This window comes from Diceros bicornis, chromosome 18 (genome assembly GCF_020826845.1).
Source record: "Diceros bicornis minor isolate mBicDic1 chromosome 18, mDicBic1.mat.cur, whole genome shotgun sequence".
Classification (NCBI taxonomy): Eukaryota; Metazoa; Chordata; class Mammalia; order Perissodactyla; family Rhinocerotidae; genus Diceros; species Diceros bicornis.
This window is the reverse complement of record NC_080757.1, coordinates 56,039,012-56,061,182: the sequence shown is the minus strand read 5'-3', so window position 1 is coordinate 56,061,182 and position 22,171 is coordinate 56,039,012. Positions and strand designations below refer to the sequence as shown.

At 58.1% G+C, this 22,171-nt stretch overlaps 1 protein-coding gene across 1 annotated transcript in view; it reads right to left on the bottom strand.

The window, feature by feature from the left end:
* Positions 1 to 8: 8 nt before the first annotated feature.
* MYO15B (myosin XVB) overlaps positions 9 to 22,171 on the bottom strand; it is a 35,312-nt gene continuing 13,149 nt past the window's right edge. Inside the window, 50 exon segments of the mRNA XM_058562061.1 lie at positions 9 to 458; positions 621 to 761; positions 882 to 1,015; positions 1,206 to 1,339; positions 1,660 to 1,775; positions 1,943 to 2,088; positions 2,258 to 2,354; positions 2,472 to 2,549; positions 2,651 to 2,745; positions 2,838 to 2,953; positions 3,041 to 3,114; positions 4,731 to 4,807; positions 5,233 to 5,305; positions 5,398 to 5,455; positions 5,622 to 5,773; positions 6,184 to 6,353; positions 6,465 to 6,576; positions 6,851 to 6,992; positions 7,068 to 7,186; positions 7,372 to 7,490; positions 7,623 to 7,698; positions 8,234 to 8,293; positions 8,540 to 8,652; positions 9,114 to 9,333; positions 9,450 to 9,540; positions 9,619 to 9,883; positions 9,960 to 10,070; positions 10,242 to 10,320; positions 10,530 to 10,757; positions 10,855 to 10,976; positions 11,119 to 11,217; positions 11,417 to 11,501; positions 11,627 to 11,703; positions 11,813 to 11,913; positions 12,139 to 12,300; positions 12,779 to 12,851; positions 13,077 to 13,255; positions 13,340 to 13,575; positions 13,688 to 13,783; positions 14,481 to 14,611; positions 14,837 to 14,894; positions 15,204 to 15,260; positions 15,927 to 16,020; positions 20,161 to 20,324; positions 20,587 to 20,704; positions 21,133 to 21,257; positions 21,409 to 21,454; positions 21,542 to 21,566; positions 21,569 to 21,656; positions 21,861 to 21,938. Of these exon segments, the coding sequence (XP_058418044.1) occupies positions 399 to 458; positions 621 to 761; positions 882 to 1,015; positions 1,206 to 1,339; positions 1,660 to 1,775; positions 1,943 to 2,088; positions 2,258 to 2,354; positions 2,472 to 2,549; positions 2,651 to 2,745; positions 2,838 to 2,953; positions 3,041 to 3,114; positions 4,731 to 4,807; positions 5,233 to 5,305; positions 5,398 to 5,455; positions 5,622 to 5,773; positions 6,184 to 6,353; positions 6,465 to 6,576; positions 6,851 to 6,992; positions 7,068 to 7,186; positions 7,372 to 7,490; positions 7,623 to 7,698; positions 8,234 to 8,293; positions 8,540 to 8,652; positions 9,114 to 9,333; positions 9,450 to 9,540; positions 9,619 to 9,883; positions 9,960 to 10,070; positions 10,242 to 10,320; positions 10,530 to 10,757; positions 10,855 to 10,976; positions 11,119 to 11,217; positions 11,417 to 11,501; positions 11,627 to 11,703; positions 11,813 to 11,913; positions 12,139 to 12,300; positions 12,779 to 12,851; positions 13,077 to 13,255; positions 13,340 to 13,575; positions 13,688 to 13,783; positions 14,481 to 14,611; positions 14,837 to 14,894; positions 15,204 to 15,260; positions 15,927 to 16,020; positions 20,161 to 20,324; positions 20,587 to 20,704; positions 21,133 to 21,257; positions 21,409 to 21,454; positions 21,542 to 21,566; positions 21,569 to 21,656; positions 21,861 to 21,938 (5,670 nt within the window). The 3' untranslated portion in view covers positions 9 to 398.

Genomic DNA, 22,171 nt, shown 5'->3' with positions numbered 1-22,171 from the left:
ACGCATGCACACACAGCCCTTTTGTCTCAGGAGTTTTATTTTAGAAGCTGCTTCTCCCAGGCCTGGGTTCCTGCTGATTTTGAGCCAGGGCCTGGGGCCAGGTGGGCATCTCCCCCAGACTAGGCAACATAAGATGCCCAAGCTGAGTTCCTGCAGCCCCACCCCAGGCCCAGGCCTAGGCCCACCCTGAGGGAGTCTCGCTACTATCTTTCCCGGTTGATGTCACTATAGCAGCTCCTGCCTCATGGCCTCCACATGGGCCAGCCGGGCTGTGCTGACGTCCAAACTAAAATGGCCTGACGGCACCCGAGGGAGACTGTCCAAGTGAGACTTGGGCCAGGGAGAGGCCCCTTTCTCCTCTCCACCCCTCTCTCACTCCTCTTGGGTGATGCCGGCCACTAAACTGAAGCTCTGCCGCTGTCCAGCAGGAAGGCGATGGTGTGCTTCAGCTCCTGGGCCTGCTCGGGCACAGGCTTGTGAGGACAGGGCTCCCCGGCCAGCCCCCGCCCACACCATCCTTGAGCAGTGGGTATCAGCCTGGGCCCAGGCTCCCGGGCAAGCCAAGCCTGGGTGAGGCACTCGCCACCTTCCCCGGGTGGTCAGACACTCTGACCACTCACCTGCGGCAGCTCAAACCAGATGGTCTGGGGGCTGTCAGCTGAGCCATAGTTGAGTTCCAGGCCAGGGGGCCCCTCTTCCTCCATTGGGCTCAGCAGGTGGATCCGCTGCAGTTCCCTCAGGGCGATGGAGCGGCACAGTTTCTGGGGGCAGCAGAGACAGCAGAGCTTGGGCTCTCTCAGGGGAGGGGGGTCAGTGGAGGTGGTGGGAGAGGAATGGCCCAGGGGTGCCCAGGCCTGCACTGGGGCAGGAGCCTGGCCCACCTGGGAGCTGGGGTCCATGAGGATGAGGTGCTGGCGGTTGAGCCCTAGGAAGCCAGGTCCCAGCAGGGCCAGCTCGCTCACTCGTAGCACCACGTAGACAGTGTAGCCAAAGAGGGGCAGCTGGCTCATGGCCTCTGGAGATGGAGGGACTAGAACAGGAATTCTGGCCACTGGGGCCCTGGGACCTGCTCTGCTTGGCCCCCAGGTCCGGTGAGAGGGGTAGGGCAGGTGGAGAAGCTTACTTGGTCCCTCCACCCTCACCCGTTCCTCCTGGGCCTCCCACCTCCTGTCTCCGCCCCAGCAGCCCCCTTGCCCCAGACCCACCGATGAAGCTGATCTGCGCTTCCTGGGAGCTGCATCCTTGTAGCCGCCTCAGCTCCTGGCCCATCAGGCTCTTGATGGTGGCCATGCTCACCTGCCACTGCAGCGTCTTGGGCAAGTAAGCCACCAGGTCTCGCCTAGGACACAGCTGGTCAGTCAAGGCTGGGCATACAGCAGGTGCTAAATAAATGAATACAGCAGTGGCTACTGTGGGTGAGACTGGGGATCCGGACACATGAATGAGGTGTGGGCCTTGAGCTAGGGGTGGGGAGGACAGATATATACAGCAGCCTCCACTGCTGCATGGAGTTAGGGCCATGAAAGGTACAAGTCAAGTGGCTTTGACCTCGGAGGAGGGGCTGAAGGAAAGGCCCTTGGGGTGGGTGCTGAGGTAGGCCTCAGCACCAGAAGGGACAGGAGGAGTGGCAGGAGGTGTGGGGGCCGCGCTTGCACTCACTCTGAGGGGGTGTCCTCAGAGGCCTTGCTGAGGTGCTGGAGGGCGGCCAGCCTGGCCAGTAGGGCATCTGCCTGGGTGCTGACCAACAGCTTCCCCTGCAGGTAGTCCTGCAGCACCTGCGGGGGGCACAGTGGGGGGACAGCTGTGCCCCAAAGCCCCCACCACCCCTTCTCCGTGAAGGGGAGCCTTGGAGGTCCCCCACCCAGGCAGGGACTCGTCCTCAAGCTGCAGCCAGGACTCAAACCGCCAGCAGCACAGCAGCCCAGGGGCAGGTGGGGCTGACCTGGCTGTAGTGGGTGCTGATGTAGGTGGGATTATCGAAGTGCAGCCGGGTCTCCCAGCTGAGCCGCCGGCCGTGAAGGCTCATGTCCTGGTCCACCACCACACTGTTGAGGTACTCGTGGGGATGCAGGGGCCGCACCAGCTTGCCTGCACGGGGAGCCCAGGTCCACAGCCTGCCCAGGGCCAGCCCCACTGCAGCCCTGCCAGCCGCAGCATGGGAACTGCCTCACCCGTGGGCACAAGTGCAGGCCTGGCTGGTAAGCCACCTCCCTGAGTCCAGCCTGGCTGCCCTTCCTCCCCAGGCGAGGCAGCTCACCTTCCCCTTTGATGAGGAAGAGGGCAAATTCTTGCACTTCCTGAGGGTCCGTGATGCCCATCTGCCCGCACAGCTCCTGCAGCACTTCTGCTGTCACCTGGGCACGTGGACAGGGCCATGATGGTGGGAGGGAGGCCGGGGGGAGGGTCCCCAGAACTGATGCCCATGGCTTCCCTGCCTCTCCCCAGCCCCCTCTTGGTTGCCCCGCACTCACAGTGAAAGTCTGAATGTTGGTCCTGTAATCCACACCCCCAGGCAGGTGAATTAGAAGCAGGCGGATGGTTTGCCCTTTCTGCCAAGACAGGTTGTACGGCCAGTCCCCCAGTGGATAGAGGTCCCAGCTCCCCCACCCCAAGGAGTCCCACAATGCCCAGCCGCCTGCACCCCCAGTACCAGGAAAGCCTGCATTTCACCCGGGAAGGGCAGCCGCCGGCGCCCCCCATATTTGACTGTGCGCTGGAGGTGCTCCTGGCTGGTCCGGGCCAGCTCTGCAGAGAGGAGCCAGGCTGGGGTCACAAGCATCTCCAAACCCCTCCCCACTCAGCTGAGACCCCAGCCTGGAAGCCCCTCCCACAGGCACCTTGGCTCAGGCTTGAATCCTGCAGAAACTTGGTCAAATAGGGCATCAGAGTGGTTGAGGGCGGGAAGAAGCCCGTGAGGAGGCTGAGGAAGCTCCAGCCTCGAGCACAGAGTTTCCTGCAGGGCAGAGAGCCTGGGCTTTAAGCTGGCCAGACCACAGCCCGGGCTGCCCTCTGCCTCTCCCCACCAGTCCCCCACACTCACTGCCGGGGGTGTCCTGTGACCTGCTTGATGACCTGGCAGTAAATCTCATCCCTGAGATTCTCCTCCTGGCACAACTGCGGGGACAGAAAGGGTAGGTCGGCAGGGCAAGGGAGCGGGGGCAGAGCTTCAGTGTGGTGGAGTGAGGGGTGGCGTGTGATCTGAAATCAGGAAGAAATCCTTCTAATGGCCATGGGCTGGGGGCCAAGTCAAGGTGACAGCCCAGTGGTCATCTCTCGATCTTTGTCTCACAAAGATCTTTGCACAACTGGTCGCTCCCTAAGTCACTGTCCTTTCCTGCCTCAGGGCTGCACTCAGCCCTGTCTTCCTCCATCTCTGGTCCCTCTGTCTTATCTTCTGTGCTGGCTCCCCTTATCTCCTTGACCTCTAAGGGCTGTGGTGCCCATGGGCTCTGTGTACACTTGCTCCCTGATGATCCATCTGCTGATGAATCTGGGTATCTGCCTCCAGCCCAGACTTCTCCCTTGAACCCCAGGCCCTCCACTTGCAAGTCTGGGACTTCAGACTTCACATGTCCAAAACAGATTCCTCTACCAGCCCAGACCCACCTTGCCCCCAGGCTTCCTTGTCGAAGACAATCATTGTCCTGGCCAAGGCCTCAGTGTCATCCTTGGCCCCTCTCTATCACACCCCACATGCAATCCACAGCAGACCCTGCTGCTCTGGGTCTCCTCCCTCTGCTGCTGCCTAGAGGCCTGAGCCAGCACCATCTCTCACCTGGGATCATTGCAATAACCTCCTTTTGCCCTTACACCCCCAGAATCGCAAACAATAGCCAGAGCAACCCTGCAAAATGTAAGCCAAGTCTCTCTTCAAACCCATCGCTCTTGGGGCCAGCCCCGTGGCTTAGCGGCTAAGCACGTGCGCTCCGCTACTGGCGGCCAGGGTTCCGATCCCGGGCGTGCACCGACGCACCGCTTCTCCAGCCATGCTAAGGCTGCGTCCCACATACAGCAACTAGAAGGATGTGCCACTATGACGTACAACTATCTACTGGGGCTTTGGGGAAAAAAAGAGAGGAGGATTGGTAATAGATGTTAGCTCAGAGCCAGTCTTCCTCAGCAAAAAAAGAGGAGGATTAGCATGGATGTTAGCTCAGGGCTGATCTTCCTCACAAAAAAATAAAAAACCCTTGAAAAACCTGAGTCCCTACAAGGCCTGCCCTGACCTGGACCACCGTCTCTCCAGGCCTCATCCTCCACTCTCCCCTCGCTCGCTGGGCTCCAGCCATGCTGGCCTGGCTGGTGCTGAGGCTCACCCTCTCCACAGGACAGTCGCCCCTGCCCCTCCACCTGCATGTGCTGCCACACATGCCTCACTCCCTAGCTTCCTTCAGATCTTTGCTCCAGTGTCACCTTGTCACCAAGCCTTCTGCACTGAGGCAGCCCCTTCTACTGCTTTATCATCTTCCACCGCACTTCTTACTCCTGGACACATTGCATCATGATTTACCGACTGTCCTCTCTCACTAGATTGTAAGCTGTGCGGGAATGTGGCCTGCTTGATGCACTCCCACACTCCCACCATGGAGTAGGTGCTCAATAAATATTTTTGGATAATTTGAATGAATGGTGACCAAGGGAAGGGGCATCGCATTCTGGCCCAGGCAGGAGGATAGGAACAGGTCCTCTGGGCTCGCAGTTTCCTTCCAGCACACACAGATCTTGCTTACCTTCAACAGCTCATAAAGGAGATCCATCTCATCCTTGCCCCGGGGCTTAGACTGGTCCCCCATAAATTGCATCAGAGCTGCAGGGAGGATGGAAAGCATGGTGAGCTGGGCTGGGGGCCTGGCCCTGGCTAATACTGTCACTACGCAGGGCCTTCCCCTGCCATCTCATGCCTTGCTCTCAAAACGCATGTGAGCCAGGCAGAGTGGCAGTCTCAGCCCTACCAATGAGGAAATAGGGCTCAGAGAGATTCTGTGGGCACCCATGGCTACACACAGCACAGAGAAAGCTGGACCCACTGCTGCCTCCCAGCCCTGACTCCACACAACCCACAACCCACAACCCACAACCCCCTGGGCATGAGTAGAAGTGGATGAGGGCCATGGGGGTGTAGGAACCACCAGTGAGCTCCCATGAGTTGGCAAACTCGAGGAGAGAAGGTGACCAGCAGCCTAGGTCCAAGGCACTGCAGACATGGGGACCCAGGATGCTGTGGCCACTCACCCCGGAAGCTTTCCACAGCCTGCCTGTTCATGTCCTCATCACTGAGGTTGATGAGCGATTCCTGGATGGGAGCCTGTGGCCAAAGAGGCTGGGCTGTGGGTCTGGGGTCCTTGGGGGCCAGAGGGCAGATCCACTGCCCGACTCCTCCCCACCTATCCCCCTTACCTTGGTGTACTGTACCAGGCTGGCCTTCCCCTCAGCACCTCCACCTGTCTGGTCCAGCCTGAGGGGGCAGAGGGAAGGACAGCCCTGCTTGCTCGGCCCTCCCGCCCCCGTCCCAGGCTGTGTAGGAGGGTGCTAAGGGTACTGGCCTGGTGGCTCTGGGCAGAGAGGCCCACTTCAGGGAGATTGAGGACAGACAGGCGTAGGGGTAGGCCAAGGGCACTCACAAGGTCTGGGGCTTCCGGAAGTAGCGCAGGGCAAATTCCTGCATGGTGTAGTTGTGGGAGTCCGTGGACAGAGAGAGGTCGGCCACAGAGAGGGGTCGGCTAGTGGCCTCCGAGTCATCACTGTGTGCCTGGCTCTGGGGGCAGGCGGGGCGCTGGGAGCACAGGAGACTTAGTGCCACCAGAGTGCCCACTGGCCTGTTCAGAGGCTCTGCCCAGGCCTCCACCCAGCCCAACACAAGAGGAGCAGGCAGAGCGGCTACAGTGAGCACACCACCAGGAGCCAGGGAAGTCAAGAGCTGTTTATTGAGCATCTTCTAGGACAGCAGTAAACTAAGTACCATGAGGAACACACAGGGGGTGTATAGCCCAGCCCCTGCCCGCAGGGAGCCCACAGTCTTGCTGGGGAGACAAGGCAAGAAATTGGGCGAGGGCAGAGGGGTAGCATCAGATGAAGCGCTGCCCAGTGGGCGGCAGGGTGGTCTTCACCGCTCTGGGGCAACCGAGCCCTTTCCTTCCTCCACTCCTAGTTAGGCCTCGCCTCCGCCTCTCCCGTCTTCCTCACCTCCGACGCCCTATCCCAGTGAGCCAGCCCTGGCTCTCTGTGCTGCAGCTGACTCTTGTGCCGGCCATTCCTCTGCTCTGGCGAGAAGGAGAAGTCTGGAGCAGCAGCTGGCTGCACTATGTCAGCAGGAAAGAGTCCAGAGCGGCCCCCGGAGGAGCCAAACTGCCAGCCTGGAAGGCATCCAAGGCCCGCGCCTCACCCACCTGGCCTCTCGCTTCCTCGGAGGCTCCGCCACATGCTGCCCTCCCTGTGCCAGCCGCTCTGCTGGCCCCTGGGGATACCTGGCTCCAGAGTGCCCACTGGCAACAGTCTGATGAGGTCCCCACGGTGGAAGCTGAGGAGGCTGCTGTCGTCAGTGATGTAGCTTCGCAAGGCGATGACGTAGCCGGAGTCCTGCAGGCAGGCGAGTGAGCAGGCAACAGAGCAGCTAGCCTGCCTGTGACCTCCGTTCTGCCGCACCCCACCTGCTCCCCATGGTGGCCTCACTCTCCAGCCAGCACCCCAGAGTTCCAGGGACCCAGCCCGAATTCCCAGCCCCACCCCAGGCAGCTTGAGGGAGCGTGGCTGACAGCCCTGAGACCAGCCAAACCAGACAGGGTGTGATGCAGCATCCGTGGAGGCCCCCTGCCCAGCCCCCCGCCCAGTCCCCTGCCCGGCCCGTGCTTGCCTTCTTGAGCTCCCTCAGGAACAGCTCAACCATGGCCTTGATGGCATTCGCCCGGGCCGTGTGCAACACCAGCTGCTCACTCTTCAGTGACAGCTCCAGGGTGGAGCTGCCCAGGCACTCCACGCCCAGCACCTCAGCAAAGCTGTGCACAGGGTGGGGGCATAAGCTGGGGGCCATCTCTCCACCCCATCCACCCCACCCCTCCACCAAGGCTTACCTGTAGGAGCAGAGAGTCTTCAGATGGTCAGGGTGGAAGCTGGGGCCCTGAGTCACCTTGAGCAGTCTCAGCCCCCGGTGGGACACACCCAGCAGCTGCACGTCGCTGCCACTCTCGCCCTGCCCAGAAGGTGACTGGGTCACAGACAGGCTCCTGGATGCCCTGGGGCTGCTCAGGGCCAGTGCTGTTCTTTGTCTTTCCACTGAGGCCCACCACACCTCCAGCTCTAGGCCTTGCTGCAGAAGGCCCATGCTGTGTGCACTGGGATCCAGACTGGGGTACCGCCACACTCAGCCTCACTGACCGAGACGGGGAAGATGCGGGAGAAGTAATTGGCCCAGTTGTCCCTAGCGGCCACCACGATGCGCTTCTTGACACTGTCCTCAGCGGTGTTGAGTGAGTCCAGGCCCACCTCTAGGTCTCCTGCAGGCAACAACAGCCCCAGACTGTTCTCAGGCTCCCTCACAGGGGGGACCTCAGAGTTTTCTCCCTCCCTTGGGGCAGGCCTAGCCCCCAGCACTACAGCTCCCTGACTCCAGGGTCCCTGGTCCATACCCAGCAGGTCTTTCATTTTGCGCCGCTCATCCTGGGAGATCCGGATGCAGGACTTGGCAAAGGTATCCCTCAGGATCTGGGGGCAGAGCCAGGCAGTCACTGCCACATCCTGAGGCCACAGTCCACCACAGAAGCAGCCACGCGTGGAGGAAAAGCTAGAGAGCCCCGGGGGGTGTAGGTGGAGCAAGGAGGGATGTGGGGCTTCCAAGCCCAGGGCCACGTCCGCCCAGAGCTTCCCCCTGCCTCCCGGCAACTGCCCGCACTGGTGGGGCTGCTGTCCCTCCGTCAGCTGAGATGAGCTTCCCTGAAGGAACAGAGCTTAGGGAAGGAGGGGAGGCTACTGTAGAATTTGGAGGAACAGCACAGTCTTGCCAGAGGTGGCAAGGGAACAAGCACCAGTGAGCGCCTGCTGTGTGCTGGAGCCTGTGTTTGGTAATGTATACACTTTATTTTTAATCCTCGTTATGGCCAACAGGGGTCCTTACTCTTAGGGACATTGTGAGGATTAAGTAAATGAAGGCGGAGCTTGAAGCACAGCAAGTGCCCAGTAAGTGCTGCCCAGGTCTGGGGGCCATCTGTCTGTACGCATCGCAGGGGGGCTGGGCTCTCACCTGCTCACAGAGGAGCCTGAGGCAGTAGGCATGGCTGAAGTTCTCCCGGGGGTAGAACACCTGCAGGAGGGCGTGGGGAAGCGAGAGCGGGTGGGAATGGAGCCCCTGCCCAGCCCCCTCCCACCTCACCTGTGCCTCCCAGGCCCAGACGGAAAACCAGGCTTGAGGAGGTGGGTAGTGGCGAGGCAGCCCCCGGTGTTTGTGTGTGGGGAGGAGATGCTGGGGTCCCAGGCAGGGTCTCCCATAGCCTGCGGCCCCTCCCCAGCCCAAAGAGAGGCCAGGCTGCGGCTCCGCCCTTGTGCCCACCTCCTTGCGTAGGAACAACTTCCAGGGGGCGCTGGCATAGGAGAAGCACACGCTGCCCGAGGGCACGAGCAGCTGGGTGGAGACCCCCTGGTCCCCCATGGGCACCATTAAGCCTGGCAGAGAGAGGGGCCAAAGAGCATCAGGCGAGGAGCTGCCAGAGCCGGAATGACGCGGGCATGGGGAGAGAAGACCCTCACCTCCCTAGGGCCCTGCGAAGGCCCGGCTTGCTCAACCTCTGCTGCCTCAATCCCGCCCACGGTCCCATCTCCTGCCACCATTTCCGGCCCTTAAACTTTCCCTGCTGTCCCTCACCACGTCAGCAGGGCCACTAAATTCCTGACAGAGCTGCCAGGTCTGCACTGAGGACAACGCCCTGTGTGTGACAGTGCCAGACACACCCCAGGGGTGCCCGGGCCCTGCCCCAGGCAGGAACGCAGAAGCCGGGGCTCCTTACCCACAGCTCCAAAGTCCAGGAGGCTGAGCAGCTGGCCTCAGCCATGAGCACCCGGAGGCTGTTGGGCCTCCTGCCTCCACCCCAGCGAAGCCCACGGCATAGGGACATGGGGTTCCTTACCGTGGGGCTCAGCGGGAGGGGTCCCCAGGTCCCCAGGCAGAGGCAATGGGGGCGCTGGTGGAGGTGGGGGTGCCTGGGCAGTGGGTGGGGTCGTGCCAAACAGCTCGCGAAGGTGCCTCTGCTTCTCCTTGATGGAGCTGGAGGGCCCGGGCTGTGGTGGGGCCTTGGGGTGAGGGGCCACAGCTGGTGGGGGGCCCTTCCCTGGGCTGGGGGGCAGCACCTGGGAAGGCACAGAGAAGGCACACAGGCTGTGTCTAGGGACAAGGCCAAGTTTACCCCAGAGAGCCTCGGACTCCAGAGCAGAGCAGCCATGCTCTGGGCGGGACAAGGCCTCACCCAAGGGGACGAGTGGGCACCATGGATCCCCAGCTTAGCCAGAGCTTCGTCCTTAGGATTGTTTTTCTTCATGAAATTTTTGGGGGGCCTCCTGGGAGAAAGAAGAGGTCACAAGTCCACAGGGTGACTCCCTGGGGACGGGCAGCCCCAGTCCCTCCCTGGGGCCCACCTGGACGGCTGCACGGGCTCAGGCATGGGGCCCGGGCGGCTCTGGTACATGCGGATAATGTTGCGGATCTCCCTGCTGGGCTCTGCCCTCCGGGGCGTGGGCTCTGAGTTGCGCACCACAGGTCTGCCCTGGGCCTGCCGATCACCACCAGGCCCCACCTCCTGGGCTGGCTCAGCCTCAGCCTCCTGTGCAGATTTGGCCCCACCTTGTGACTGTGGCTTCTTCACTACTGGCGGCTGGGGCGGGGGCGGAGGAGGGGACGGCACTGAGCAGGAAGAGAAGAAACATGTGAGACCCTGTGCAGATCCTTGGGGCCTGGCCCTCCCCCATCTCCCCACCACCTGCTCGCGGTTCCTCCTCTTCCTGCTCCTCCTCCTCCTCCTGCTCTGTCCCCTGGGGGATCTGTACCTTGGCTGGAGGCTTCACCATCTTCACCTTGATCTGCTGCTGCCCTGTAAGTGCCCCAGATGGCCCTGTCTGTTACCCTCCACCTGGCCTGCCCATCAGGGCTCCTGGACAAGCCATACTGACCCAGGGGAATAGAGTGCACCCCACTGTCCCCTGGCCAGGCTGGGGCAGTGGTCAAGTTTCTGTGTGGGGCCTGCCACCCCAAGCACCCTCACCCATCTTCTGGAAATAGTCCCGTTTCTGCTGGAAGCTCTTGGGCCGCCAGGGCCTGTCTTCTGCCTCTTGAGAGGTCTCCTGCTGGCAGGAAGGGGAAGTGAAGGAGCAGCTCTGCCAGCCAAGCCCCCACTCTCACAGCGAGCCCCCTCAGATCGCTGGGGCTGGGGCCTAACAGCATCTTTTCTGCGTCTTCTTGCTCCCCCCACCCCGTGTCCTCCATCCCTGCAGCCCGGGAGCCGGTGGCCCCCGTCCCAGGCTCTGCCATCTGCCTGGCCTCGGCCTCTCACCCTCAGGCAGGCACCCGCCGATTCCAGCTCTTGCTCTGGCTCCTCTTGAGGGGCCTTGGGCTTCTTGGGCTTGGGGGTGATGGCTGGGGATGGGGTCAGGGAGGCAGCTTCAGGGGCAGGGGCCTGGGCTGGGGCCGGGGCCGGGGCCTGGGCTTGGCGCTGGCGCTGGCGCTGCTGTGTCTGCTGCTCCAGGGACAGGGTCATGGCCTGGGCGGTCATCTGCTGGGCCTGAAGGGGTAGGGCAGTGGGCCAGGTAAGAGCTGGCCTGACTCCACCCCACAGACCTGTTCCCACTAGGCAATGTGTGGGCCCTGCCCACTCTCACCAGAATCAGTGCCTGCTGGTTGATGAAGTTCTGCTGCTGGACCGCCAGCTGTCTCGCATCCACAGTAGGAAGCAGGGGCTGGGGCTGGGGCTGGGGCTGGGGCTGTGGTGGCACCACCATGGCTGCAAGTGTGGGAGGTGGGCAGGGCGGGTGAGCACTACAGCCAAGCTTGCAGCCCTCTGCCCACTGCACCCTCTGGGCCCCTGGCTCTCAGTCCTTCAGTCCCTACTTGAGAAAGACCCAGTGCCTCTGGCCCAGCCTTACCTGGCATGGGGGGTACTGCGCCCATCACAGGCATCATGGGCATGGGTGCAGGCATCATGGCTGGCTGGTATCCGGGCAGCTGCACCATACCTGGGTACACTGAGGGAATAGGGCCCTCCCAGGTCGGTCCCTACCTAGGCTCACAGACCACCTCCCTCCAGCCCCAAGCAAAGAGAAGAGTAGGGCCACCAGGGTGCTGGCTGGAGCTCTGACCCCAACTGCCTGGGGGTCCCAGGCCACACCTGCCCATGCTGCTGGGCCGGGGAGACCCTGGATGGGTGCTTGGCCCCGCACTCACCCATGGGGTAGCTGCCTTGCTGCATGGGCCCCATGGCGCCCCCTCCTTTCATGCGGCCTCTCAGAGCCCAGACTTGCTCCAGATCCTAAAGGGACAAATGTCACAGGTCAAAGGTTCAGAGCTAGAGCCCTGGGTGAGATGGGAGGGGCAGCAGAGACTCCAGTCGGGTAGGGGCAGGGATAGGGTGGGGTGTGTGTGCAGGATACTCACACTGAGGTCTGAGGAGAGGACTGGCTCGAAGAGGTGGTCCAGGAAGCCGTCCAGGCTCCCCGAGGTCTGTGACCCGCCTGGGGGGCCAGAAGAGGGTTAATGTTACCCGCCTGGGCTTGGGGCTTCCTGCGCCCCCATTCCCAGCACTCTGCCAACCTCTATGTGCCCAGTCCCAGCCGGCCTTACCTGTGTGGCTTCTGCTGGGCAGTGTGGGGGCTGGACCTGGAGGGGGACCTGGAGGCAGTGAGGGGGCTTGGATGCCAGGGGCGGGGGGGATGTCCTCGGCTCTGCAGGAGATAAGGGGGTGCCTCGGCTGGGGTTGGTGCCCAGGCAGAGGCCAAGTGTAGAAGCTGCTGTGGGGGTCGTCCCCACAGGGTGAAAGGAGGCTTAGGTGGGAGGGCTGGGCCTGCAGCAGCACCTGTCAACCCCAGGGTGTGAGAGGGTGGCTTTGAGGGTCACCTACGACAGGACAGGGACAGAAGCAGGCACAGGGGTGCTGGGGAGGCACCTACGAGCCACGGGGAGCGATGGGGTAGCTGCGGGGACCAGCCGGATCCCCCTGGTCCTCCGTCTGGCCAATCAGGTCCAGCACGAAGTCGCAGCCAGCCAAGTCCTGCCAGGAGTCTCCAGAGTGCAATGACACGGACCAGCCACGCGGGGGCACCTCCAGGCCTCTGGGTGGGACAAGGGTGTGCAGTATGGGGGTGGTCAGCCAGGCAGATGACCACCCCAAAGGGGCAAGGACCCCACCCGAGGGTGGACCAAGGGGAAGGGGCTGCAGAAGGGGACAGGAACCTGGGTGAGGAGCCCGGCTTCACTCAGACAGCTCTCCTTTATTTGCAACTCACAACCCTCTACTTCTACGTGGGCTCTGATGCTCGCGCTTATTTATTGACCCGTTTCATCAGAATCTGGACCGTAGGTATAAACTCTGCTCTTGCTCCCCATCTTGGATCTACTGTCTGGATCCTGTCCCCTCACCCCCTCACTTTGCCTCTCCACTCACTCCAGGGAGCAGGCTTTGGTCCTGGGCCTGCAGGAGCTGCTGGGAGGCGCTTGGCGGGAGAGTGGGCTGGGAGGAGGAGGACCCAGGAGGAGCACAGGACTATGGTCAGTGTTGGCCACACTCCCCCCATCCCAGGTGCCCCATACCTGCTCTGCAGTATCCACCCAGCAAATTGCTCCCCCGTGGTCCAGGACTCCACCTCGGCCGAGTAGCACTCCTCTGCAGGACAAGGAGTGGGAGGCAAGAGTGAGGGACAGCAGGGTCCACCCTGACGGAAAGGGGCTGCTGTCCCCATGGGGACGAAAAGCAGGACAGAAGGGAGATCAGGGTCACGGTGGGGGAGGCGGCGGGGATGCTGAGGCAGAAAGGGGGTCCAGGGACGGCGAGGGAGCAGGGCCGGCTCCGCCTGGGGCCTGGGGAAGCCTAAGCAGGAGCGGGCATGACCGTTGAAGGTGAAGACGTCCAGTGCCATGCGGCCCCGCCGCCATCCGGCTGTCCATTCGAGCTGGGTGGGTGGGTGGACCCGTGCGGACCCAGGGGCCAGCTGCGTCTGCTCCAGGGCCCCCAGCAGCTTGTGCTGGCACAGAGCTGCCATGCCTCTGGGGGCCTGGTCAGATACAAATCTGCAGGGACAGCACAGGGCTGCTGTGGGGGTGGGGCATCCCCTTGACCCCACCCACTGTGCCCCCACCTGCCAGGCCCCTTACTTGAGCAGTGGCTTCTGCAGGGTGGGCATTGGGGGAAAAGCACTGAGCAGGACGGCCATGAGGGCCCAGCCACGCTGGCTCTGCTGCTCATCTGGGTTGTGCCAGAGCTGGGCCACGAGCTGGCTGAAGAGCTCGTCCCGCAGCCCCGGCCGGCGCTGCCCCTGTCGCACGAGGTATTCGCCCATGGTCTGCTCCTGCCACGACGGCAGGGACCCGTCCCCTAGGAGCCGCAGCATCTGCAGATGCAAAGTGATGCCAGGGCAGGACATGCAGGGCTCCCCTGTGCCCAGCCAGCACCCAGCAGCCAGGGACAGGCCCACCCTGTCCGATCCTCAATGTGTCACTCACCACTTTGTTGATATCCAGGGCATGCTGAGGGTTCTCACCATCTAGCCGGGTCAGGGGCTTGGTCAGCAGCTGCCCAGGGCTGGGTAGGGATGGCTCCTGCAAGGAAGGAGGGTGATACAGCGCCTGAACAGGGGCTGGTCTCTGCTGACCTGCTGGAGAGAGCCCCAGGGGAGCCCCATGGGAGCATGCGCCCTGGGAGAGGGAGGGGGCTGATACAGAAAACGATCTTAAAAATGCATCTTAATGGCTCTTTCTGATTAGAAAATTGATGCCCCTGCATGCAGAAAACTCAGAAAACATGGAAAAGGATAAAGAATAAAAACCACCATTAACATTCCACTGCCAGATATAACCACAGGTAACATTTTAGCCTCTCTCTCCCTAGTCTCACTTTCTATGCGGAGATACACACGTTGCCAGCCCCCATTGTTGTTATTAACAAAATTGGAATCATACTCTACGTGCAGTTTTGAATCTGGCTTTTGTATTCAACACTGCAGCTGGGACAATTTGCCTTGTCATTACACATGCTTCAACGACATGACTTCAAAGGCAGGGCAATGCCACAGGTGTAACAAAGGTGTGGCAGTACGGATCTAAGTAACACTAGCGAGTGAGACATTTAGGTTCAACAGATGTTTTCCGAGCAATGTAGCTGCGTCCACGGCCCCCGTGACAGGAAAAGGAGGCAGGAGGGTGGACAAAGAGGCATAGACACAGCTTCTGCCTCGCAGGGGCTGCTATCTGGGAACTGTGGGGGTCAGCCAGGAAGAGCTGAGGCCTGGGGGCCCACCTGAAAGCTGACGGAGATGAAGCTGGAGAAGGGGAACTGGTCAATGTCCGGCGGGAGCGTCAGGCTGACACGGGCAGGAACTTCCGGGGGCAGGGACTCGGTGATGCTTTTGGCTAGGGTGCGCTGACGGCCTGAGGACAGCACGGGGAGGGAGCCCGGAAACACCCAGGTGTGATACCTGGCTCTAGCAGGGCCCCCACCCCTCACCATCAGCCCCCAGCCCTGTGCAGAGGGAGCTGGGCAGTGAGCTCAGGGGAGCCCACAGCATCAGAGGGAGGGACCACAGGGACAGACCCACTGCAAGTAGAGGGACTGGTGGAGAGGTGGTGGCAAGAGGGACACCAATCAAGACTCACCTTCTGCTGTCTTCAGCATGACAGCCAGCTCAGCCGGGATCTCCAAGCACCCCAGCTCCTGGCAGAGAGGAGCAATTGATCAGGTACTAAGGGAGGGGGCACAGGGACCCAGTGTCCCTCCTCAGCCCCAGGACTATAAACCTCCCCTCCAAAGGATTCTGATCCTGGAGACTCAAACACACTGGGCCCCAGAAGCCCTCAGAGGGAAATTAAGGGCACTGCAGGCCTCCTCTCAGGGGTCACACCAGATGCCCTTGAGGAACAGGACCCCTGGTGGCACCCCGGGACCTCACGCTTGACCTCAAGCCATGCCAGGTTCAGCAGGTTCATAGCCCATCAGACACCCTCCAGCTTCCAGGCCACCTACCATGCTTGGCACCTTCTCAGAGGCCCCGCTGCCGTGCCAGCTACGCCAATGCCCAAGCTGTTGGGGAGATGTGGGAAGAGCTGATGTCCTCGTGGGGAGTCACCATGAGCCTCCTAGTGGCTCCTCCCCAGGTCAGCAGTTCAGCTGCCCCCTCCTGCCCCTCGGAGGCCCTGCCACCAGCGGAGGAACAAACACAGACCCAGAGGAGCCAGCAACCTGTCCCGGCCCTCAGGAGCCCTCACCAGCCTTAGCGCTGTGGGTGTCACTGACTATCTGCCTGGTACCAGGAAGAGGGCAGGAAGAAGAGAAGGAATGATCCCAGGGGACAAAGTCCAGCCAGGGAGGGGCCAGAGATGGGGGCAGTACATGGGCAGTATGTGGGCACTGACCTTTGAGTTGCTTTATGACCCTCAAATTGAAGTCATCAGGGAGAAAGGGGAGCAGGCAGGCCTCAAGGGAGGCCTGGAGGGGACAGGAAGGCACCTCAGACAGGGAGGGTGGAGTCAGGCCCTGGGGGATAGGCAGGATGAAGGAAGGCAAAGCCTACTCCGGCCAGGCAGAGAGAAACGGGAAGAGCTCGACCCGCAATGGTCTCTGAGGCCTCAGTCCTCATGCAGTTGGGCGAGGAGGATGGACACTGTCGGGATTCTGCCAACTGGGCCAGCAAAGCTGCTTGGCTTCTACCTTGAGCTGCCCCGTGCAGCAGCCCCCCCGACACTTCACCTGCAGTCTCCGCCGTCTCCAGAGCAGGGGCCGGGCCACCAGCAGGATGGCGTTCAGCTGTCCCAGAGCCGCCTGCCGCCGGAGGTACCGCTTCCTGGAGGCCGGGAAGGGGGTGGTGAGGAATCCAAACTTGCATGAGGTCCCTGAATCCTCCAGGCCAAGACAGGAGTGTAAAAGCTGACCCTGGGCCAGTGAAACCCCCGGTGCTTAACAGAAGCCACGGAAAGGACAGGACTTTAAAAGAATAAGTTAACTGAGGAGGTGTTTGGCATAGCGGATTAAGATCTTAGACTCTGGAGCCGACCACCTGGGTTCATTCCCCTACTATTTAGTCACTGTGCTCTTGGATAAGTTACCTCACCACTCTGTGTTTTATTTTCATCACCTGTAAAATGAGGATTTTTGTAATACTTGCCCCATGGGAAGATTAAATGAGTCAACAGACACGTTTAGAATTGAGTTTGGCATATTATTATTTAAGGCGCAGAACTTCTAAAAGTGAAAAAAAATAACATCACTTGAAATCTAATAGGAGATCCTGGAACAGATAATGTCTTTGAGGATTTTCTGGATATAAGAAAGACCAGACTCCTCAATGAAGGAGCCCTGAGCAGGATAAACATTTAAAAATAAATCTATAGCTTTCGTGCATCAAAGGACACTATCAAGAGAGTGAAAAGACAACCCACAGAATGGGGGACCATTTGGGAATTGCCTTATTTGACATATAATATCCAGAACATATAAAGAACTCCTACAGCTCAATGACAAGACAAACAACCCAATTAAAAAGCAGGCAGAGCACTTGAATAGTCATTTCTCCAAATAAGATACACTAATGGCCAAGAAACACATGAAAAGATTCTCGAGATCATTAGTCACTAGAGAAATGCAAATCAAAATCACAATGAGATAGCCAAAGCAATCCTGAGAAAAAATAACATAGCTGGAGGCATCACAATCTCTCACTTCACTATACTACAAAGTATACTGACAAAATATACTACAAAGCTGGGCCAGCCCTGGTGGTTAAGTTTGGGGTGCTCCGCTCCAGCGGGCTGGGTTTGGTTCCCCTGGGCCTGGACCTACACCCCTCATCTGTCAGCGGCCATGCTACGGTGGTGTCTCACATACCAAAAGAGGAAGATTGACAACAGATGTTAGCTCAGGGTGAATCTGCCTCCGAAAAAAACAAAACAAAACAAACCTACAAAACTATAGTGATCAAAACAGCATGGTACTGGCAGAGAAACAGACAGAGATCAATGGGACAGAACTGAAATCCCAGAAATACAACCACACATCTATGGACAGCTAATCTTTGACAAAGGAGCCAAGAACATACAATGGAGAAAGGAAAGTCTCTTCAATAAATGGTGTTGGGAAAACTGGACAGCCACATGCAAAAGAATGAAAGTAGACCATTATCTTACACCATACACAAAAATTAACTCAAAATGGATTAAAGACTTGAATGTAAGACCTGAAACCATAAATCTCCTAGAAGAAAGTACCTGCAGTACACTCTTTGACATCGGTCTTAGCAGTATATTTTCGAACACCATGTCTGCTCAGACAAGGGAAACAAAAGAAAAAATAAACAAATGGGACTTCAACAGACTAAAAAGCTTCTTCAAGGTAAAGGAAACCATGAACAAAACGAAAAGACAACTCACCGACTGGAAGAAAATATTTGTAAATCATATATCCGACAGGGGGTTAATTTCCAAAATATATAAAGAACTCATACAACTCAACAACAAAAAAAACAAGCAACTCGATCAAAAAATGGGCAGAGAATATGAACAGACATTTTTCCAAAGAAGAGACACAGATGGCCAACGGGCACATGAAAAAATATTCAACATCACTAATTATTAGGGAAATGCAAATCAAAACTACAATGAGAGGGCCGGCCCCGTGGCTTAGCGGTTAAGTGCGTGCGCTCCGATGCAGGCTGCCCGGGTTCGGATCCCGGGCGCGCACAGACGCACTGCTTCTCCGGCCATGCTGAGGCCGCGTCCCACATACAGCAACTAGAAGAATGTGCAACTAGGACTTACAACTATCACCTGGGGCTTTAGGGGAAAAATAAATAAATAAAAAATTAAAAAAAAAAAAACTACAATGAGATATCACCTTACACCTGTCAGAATGGCTATAATTAACAAGAAAGAAAATAACAAATGTTGGAAAGGATGTGGAGAAAAGGGAACCCTCATTCACTGCTGGTGGGAGTGCAAACTGGTGCAGCCCGTGTGGAAAACAGTATGATTTCTCAAAAAATACCATATGACCCAGCTATCCCACTACTGAGTATTTATCCAAAGAACATCAAATCAATAATTCAAAGATATTTATGCATCCCTATGTTCAGCGCATCATTATTCACCATAGCCAAGACGTGGAAGCAACCCAAGTGCTCATCAACGGATGAATGGAAAAAGATGTGATTGATACACACACACACACACACACACACACACACATATGCACACAATGGAGTACTACTCAGCCATAAAAAAGACAAAATCGTGTCATTTGCAACAACATGGATGGACCTTGAGGGTATTATGCTAAGCGAAATAAGCCAGACAGAGAAAGACAAACACTGTATTATTTCACTCACATGTAGAAGATAAAAAAACACATGGATAAGGAGAACAGATTAGTGGTTACCAGAGGGAAGTAGGGGGAGAGCAAAAGTGGTAAAGGGGCACATACGTATGGTGACGGATAAAAACTAGACTATTGGTGGTGAGCATGATGCAGTCCATACAGAAACTGATATATAATAATGTACACCTGAAATTACACAATGTTATAAGCCAATATGACCTCAATAAAATAATTCTTTTTAAATGGACAAATGTTAGCAGCAAACAGTTCATTGGAAAGGAAAAAAAATTTTTCAACCATAAAAATAAATCACAACGAGATACCACTTCACATCCACTGAGATGGCTAGAATTTTAAAAAATGGGAAATAACAAGTATTGGCAAGGATGTAGAGAAATTGGAACACTCATACATTGCTGGTGGGAATATAAAATGGTGGAGTCGTTGAGAAAACTGGTTTGGCAGTTTCTCAAAAAGCTAAACATAGAATTACCATATGGCCCAGCAACTCCATTCGTAGGTATAGACCCAAAAGAATTGAAAGCAGAGACTTGAACAGATACTTGTACACTCACGTTCATAGCAGCATTATTCACAGTAGCCAAAAAGTGGAAACAACCCAAATGTGCATTGATGGATGAATGGATAAACAAAAGGTGGTCTATCCATACAATGGAACATTATTCAGCCTTAAAAAAGAAATGAAGTTCTAATATGTGCTACGACGTGGATGAACCTTGAAAACATTACGCTTAGTGCAATAAGCCAGACGTAAAAGAAAATATTCTATGAGTCGACTTACATGAAGTCTCTAGAATAGGCAAATTCATAGAGACAGAAAATCGATTGGAGGTTACCAGGAGCTGGAGGGAAGGGAGAGTGGGAATTACTGCTTAACGGGTACAGAGTTTCTGTTGGCGACAGAAACGTTTTGGAAATAGATAGTGGTGATGGGTGCCCCTCTCCAGAGGCTTCCCTGGTGTCCACAGCACTGCCCTCACTTTGTTCTCAGTATTTTAGCAATCACCTTTGGGGTGACTGGCAGCTGGTTTACCATCTGCATCTGACTCCCCAGCTAGTCCAGGAGGCACTATCTCTGCCTTCATCCTGTGTCACCAGCGTCTGGTCCAGGATAGGGGGAGAAGAAGGTCAACCAAGAGCTGTTGGATGAACGAGTGAAGACAGGCGGTGAGGGTGACTGGGAGGGAGTTAATTAGGTGAAAAGGAGGAGGGAAGCCTTATGCGACCAGGTCTAAAGAGCCTGGAGTGTAAAAGTCTGGCCTAAATTGAGGCTGGACAGGTAGGCAGGGCCTTACACAAGCTGATTCATGCTTTTAAAAGATAATTCATGCTGCAGAGTGGAGAACAGACTAGAAAAGAGAATATTCAAGGAGTCAAGACTGCAGGTTCGGGTGATCTCAACAGCTAATGAGCTGCTCGTGACTGGGGGTATTCAAACAGAGACTGCATGAGTATGGGTGGGGATGCCGTCAAGGAGAGTCCAGTGCTGATGGGATGGCGCTGGGGCAGGCAGACTTGCTTTGAGACCCTACATCTTCCTAACCCTGCCCCACCACCTTGAGGAGGCCCACAGTCTCATCCCACCCCTGCAGACCTGGCCTGGAGCCCACACACACGAGCCTGCATTCGTGGCAGGAGGCGGAGGCGCTGGTGGGAGATGCAGGTGAGGAGGCCTCGGTGCAGGGTGAGCAGCGCCTGGGAGTGCCGCTCGGCCCAGTGTTGCTCCAGCTGCTGCCAGCCCGGCTCCCGCAGCAGGACCTGGGGGCCGAGGGGAGGGCTGGAGGTCGGCCAGGCGTGGGTGCCAGGGGGCCAGGGCCCACCCTGCTCTTCTCCTGGGGCCTCAGCCTCCTCCCCTCCAGCCAATCTATTCTTCAGGGGTGCCCAGGACACCTGCTGCCCTGCCCCACTCCATCTCCCCACCACCCAGAAGGACCACCAAATCCTGAGTATGTCCCTGTTTGTCCCAAAATGCTCCTCTCCCTTTGCAGCCGTGCCTGCCCCTCTGCACACACACACCCACCTGGGTGGCTCCAAGGTGACAGAGGGGTGACTCAGCCCCCAGCACCTGGCTCAGGATGGCGCCACACCTCTCCCGGTCAGAGGGCTCTCCCTGCCCCGCTGTCCCCAGGGCCCGGAACCTGCCCCGAGGACAGAGCCGAGGTCGGAACAAGCACAGCTAGGACCTCCCTCCACACTTGTTTAACCCCTTGAACTCCTTGGCATCTCCTCAGTCTCTAAGGTCAACCATGATTTGGAAAGTAGCTACTATGTGCCAGGCACCCAGGAGAGTTTTGCTGAATGGAGGATGGTCAGATGAACAGAGGCATGGAAGGGTGGAGGGATAATGAACAGTCAAAGGAAACAGGGATGGAGGGAGAGAAGGAGAGAGAGAGAAAGAAGAAAGAAAGGAGGGAGATTTGGATGCCAGGCCCAGGGTCCCTGGGAAAGTGGGACCAGCTCTACCCTGAAGGAACCCCAGGTCTGCCAGTCACTCCAGGGGGCCTTTCCTGTGAGTCCTGTCCCTGAGGAGCCTGGGTCCTTGGTTGCCCCCATCCTGGGGCTCTACCTGGCCAGGAAGGCCTGGAAGGGCATGCGCACGGGGAAGTTGGCAGTGCGGGAACATACAGCCTCCAGGATGCCCGCCTGCTGCAGCTGCTCTGCCACGTGTTCCACATCAAAGAGGCCCGCAAGCTGTGGCCGGAGGACAGAGCCAATGAGAGCTGGAGTCAAGGGGCTTAAAGCGGTGGGGAATTCGGGGCAGGGCACAAGGAGGAGCCAGGGGAGCTGAGAAGGGCAGGGCAGGGGTGGGAGGGCTCTGGGGCCAGGTGCTGGGCGAACTCACCTTTCCAGGGTTGGGGTTGAGGCACTGGATGAAATAGACATGGCTCCTGATGGATGGAAGGGGGGTCACATGGGCACACACTAGCCCCCCCATCCAGCTCCCTGCAGTTGGATGTGGGGGGCACTGTTCTTACCCGCTTAGCTGGGCCATGAGGTCCCCAGGGAACGCTGAAAGCGAGAGGCCAGCGTGGGTTTGCCTCGCCCTCCTTCAGACAGGGGCTCTGCTTCCTGGAACAGGATGCCCACCAGCTGTGGGGCGAGAAGGGGCTGAGCCGGCCAGGGAGCCAGGGTGGGCCAGCCCACAGCATCCAGACCCTGGAAAGCTCAGGCCACAGTCCAAGGTGCCAGGAGGTTGAGGATGAGCCCCTTGGGCAAAAGTGCCCAGGCAAGAAGGGCAGAATCGGGGGACAGAGTGTGGAGGGGTAGGGGCCTGAGGAGGGCTGGCAGGGGCACCTGGAGCTGGCTCTGGGCAAGCATTTCCACCATGGCAGGGTCAAGGTGATCCGGGTTTCTGTTTAAAAACTTGTGAACCTGCAAGAAACAATGTGAGGAGGGGAGGGGAAGCCAAGGCGAGAAGGCTGGGTGTGGAGGCCGGTCCCTTCGTCAAATAATCCAGCCTCTCCCTTCTGAGTTAAAAGGCCACCTGCGTCTCTTCAACTAATTATTCTGGGAAAACTGGAAATCCACATGCAAAAGAATGAAATTGGACTCTAGTCTCACCCACATATAAAACTCAAAATGAATGGATCAAAGACCTAAACGTA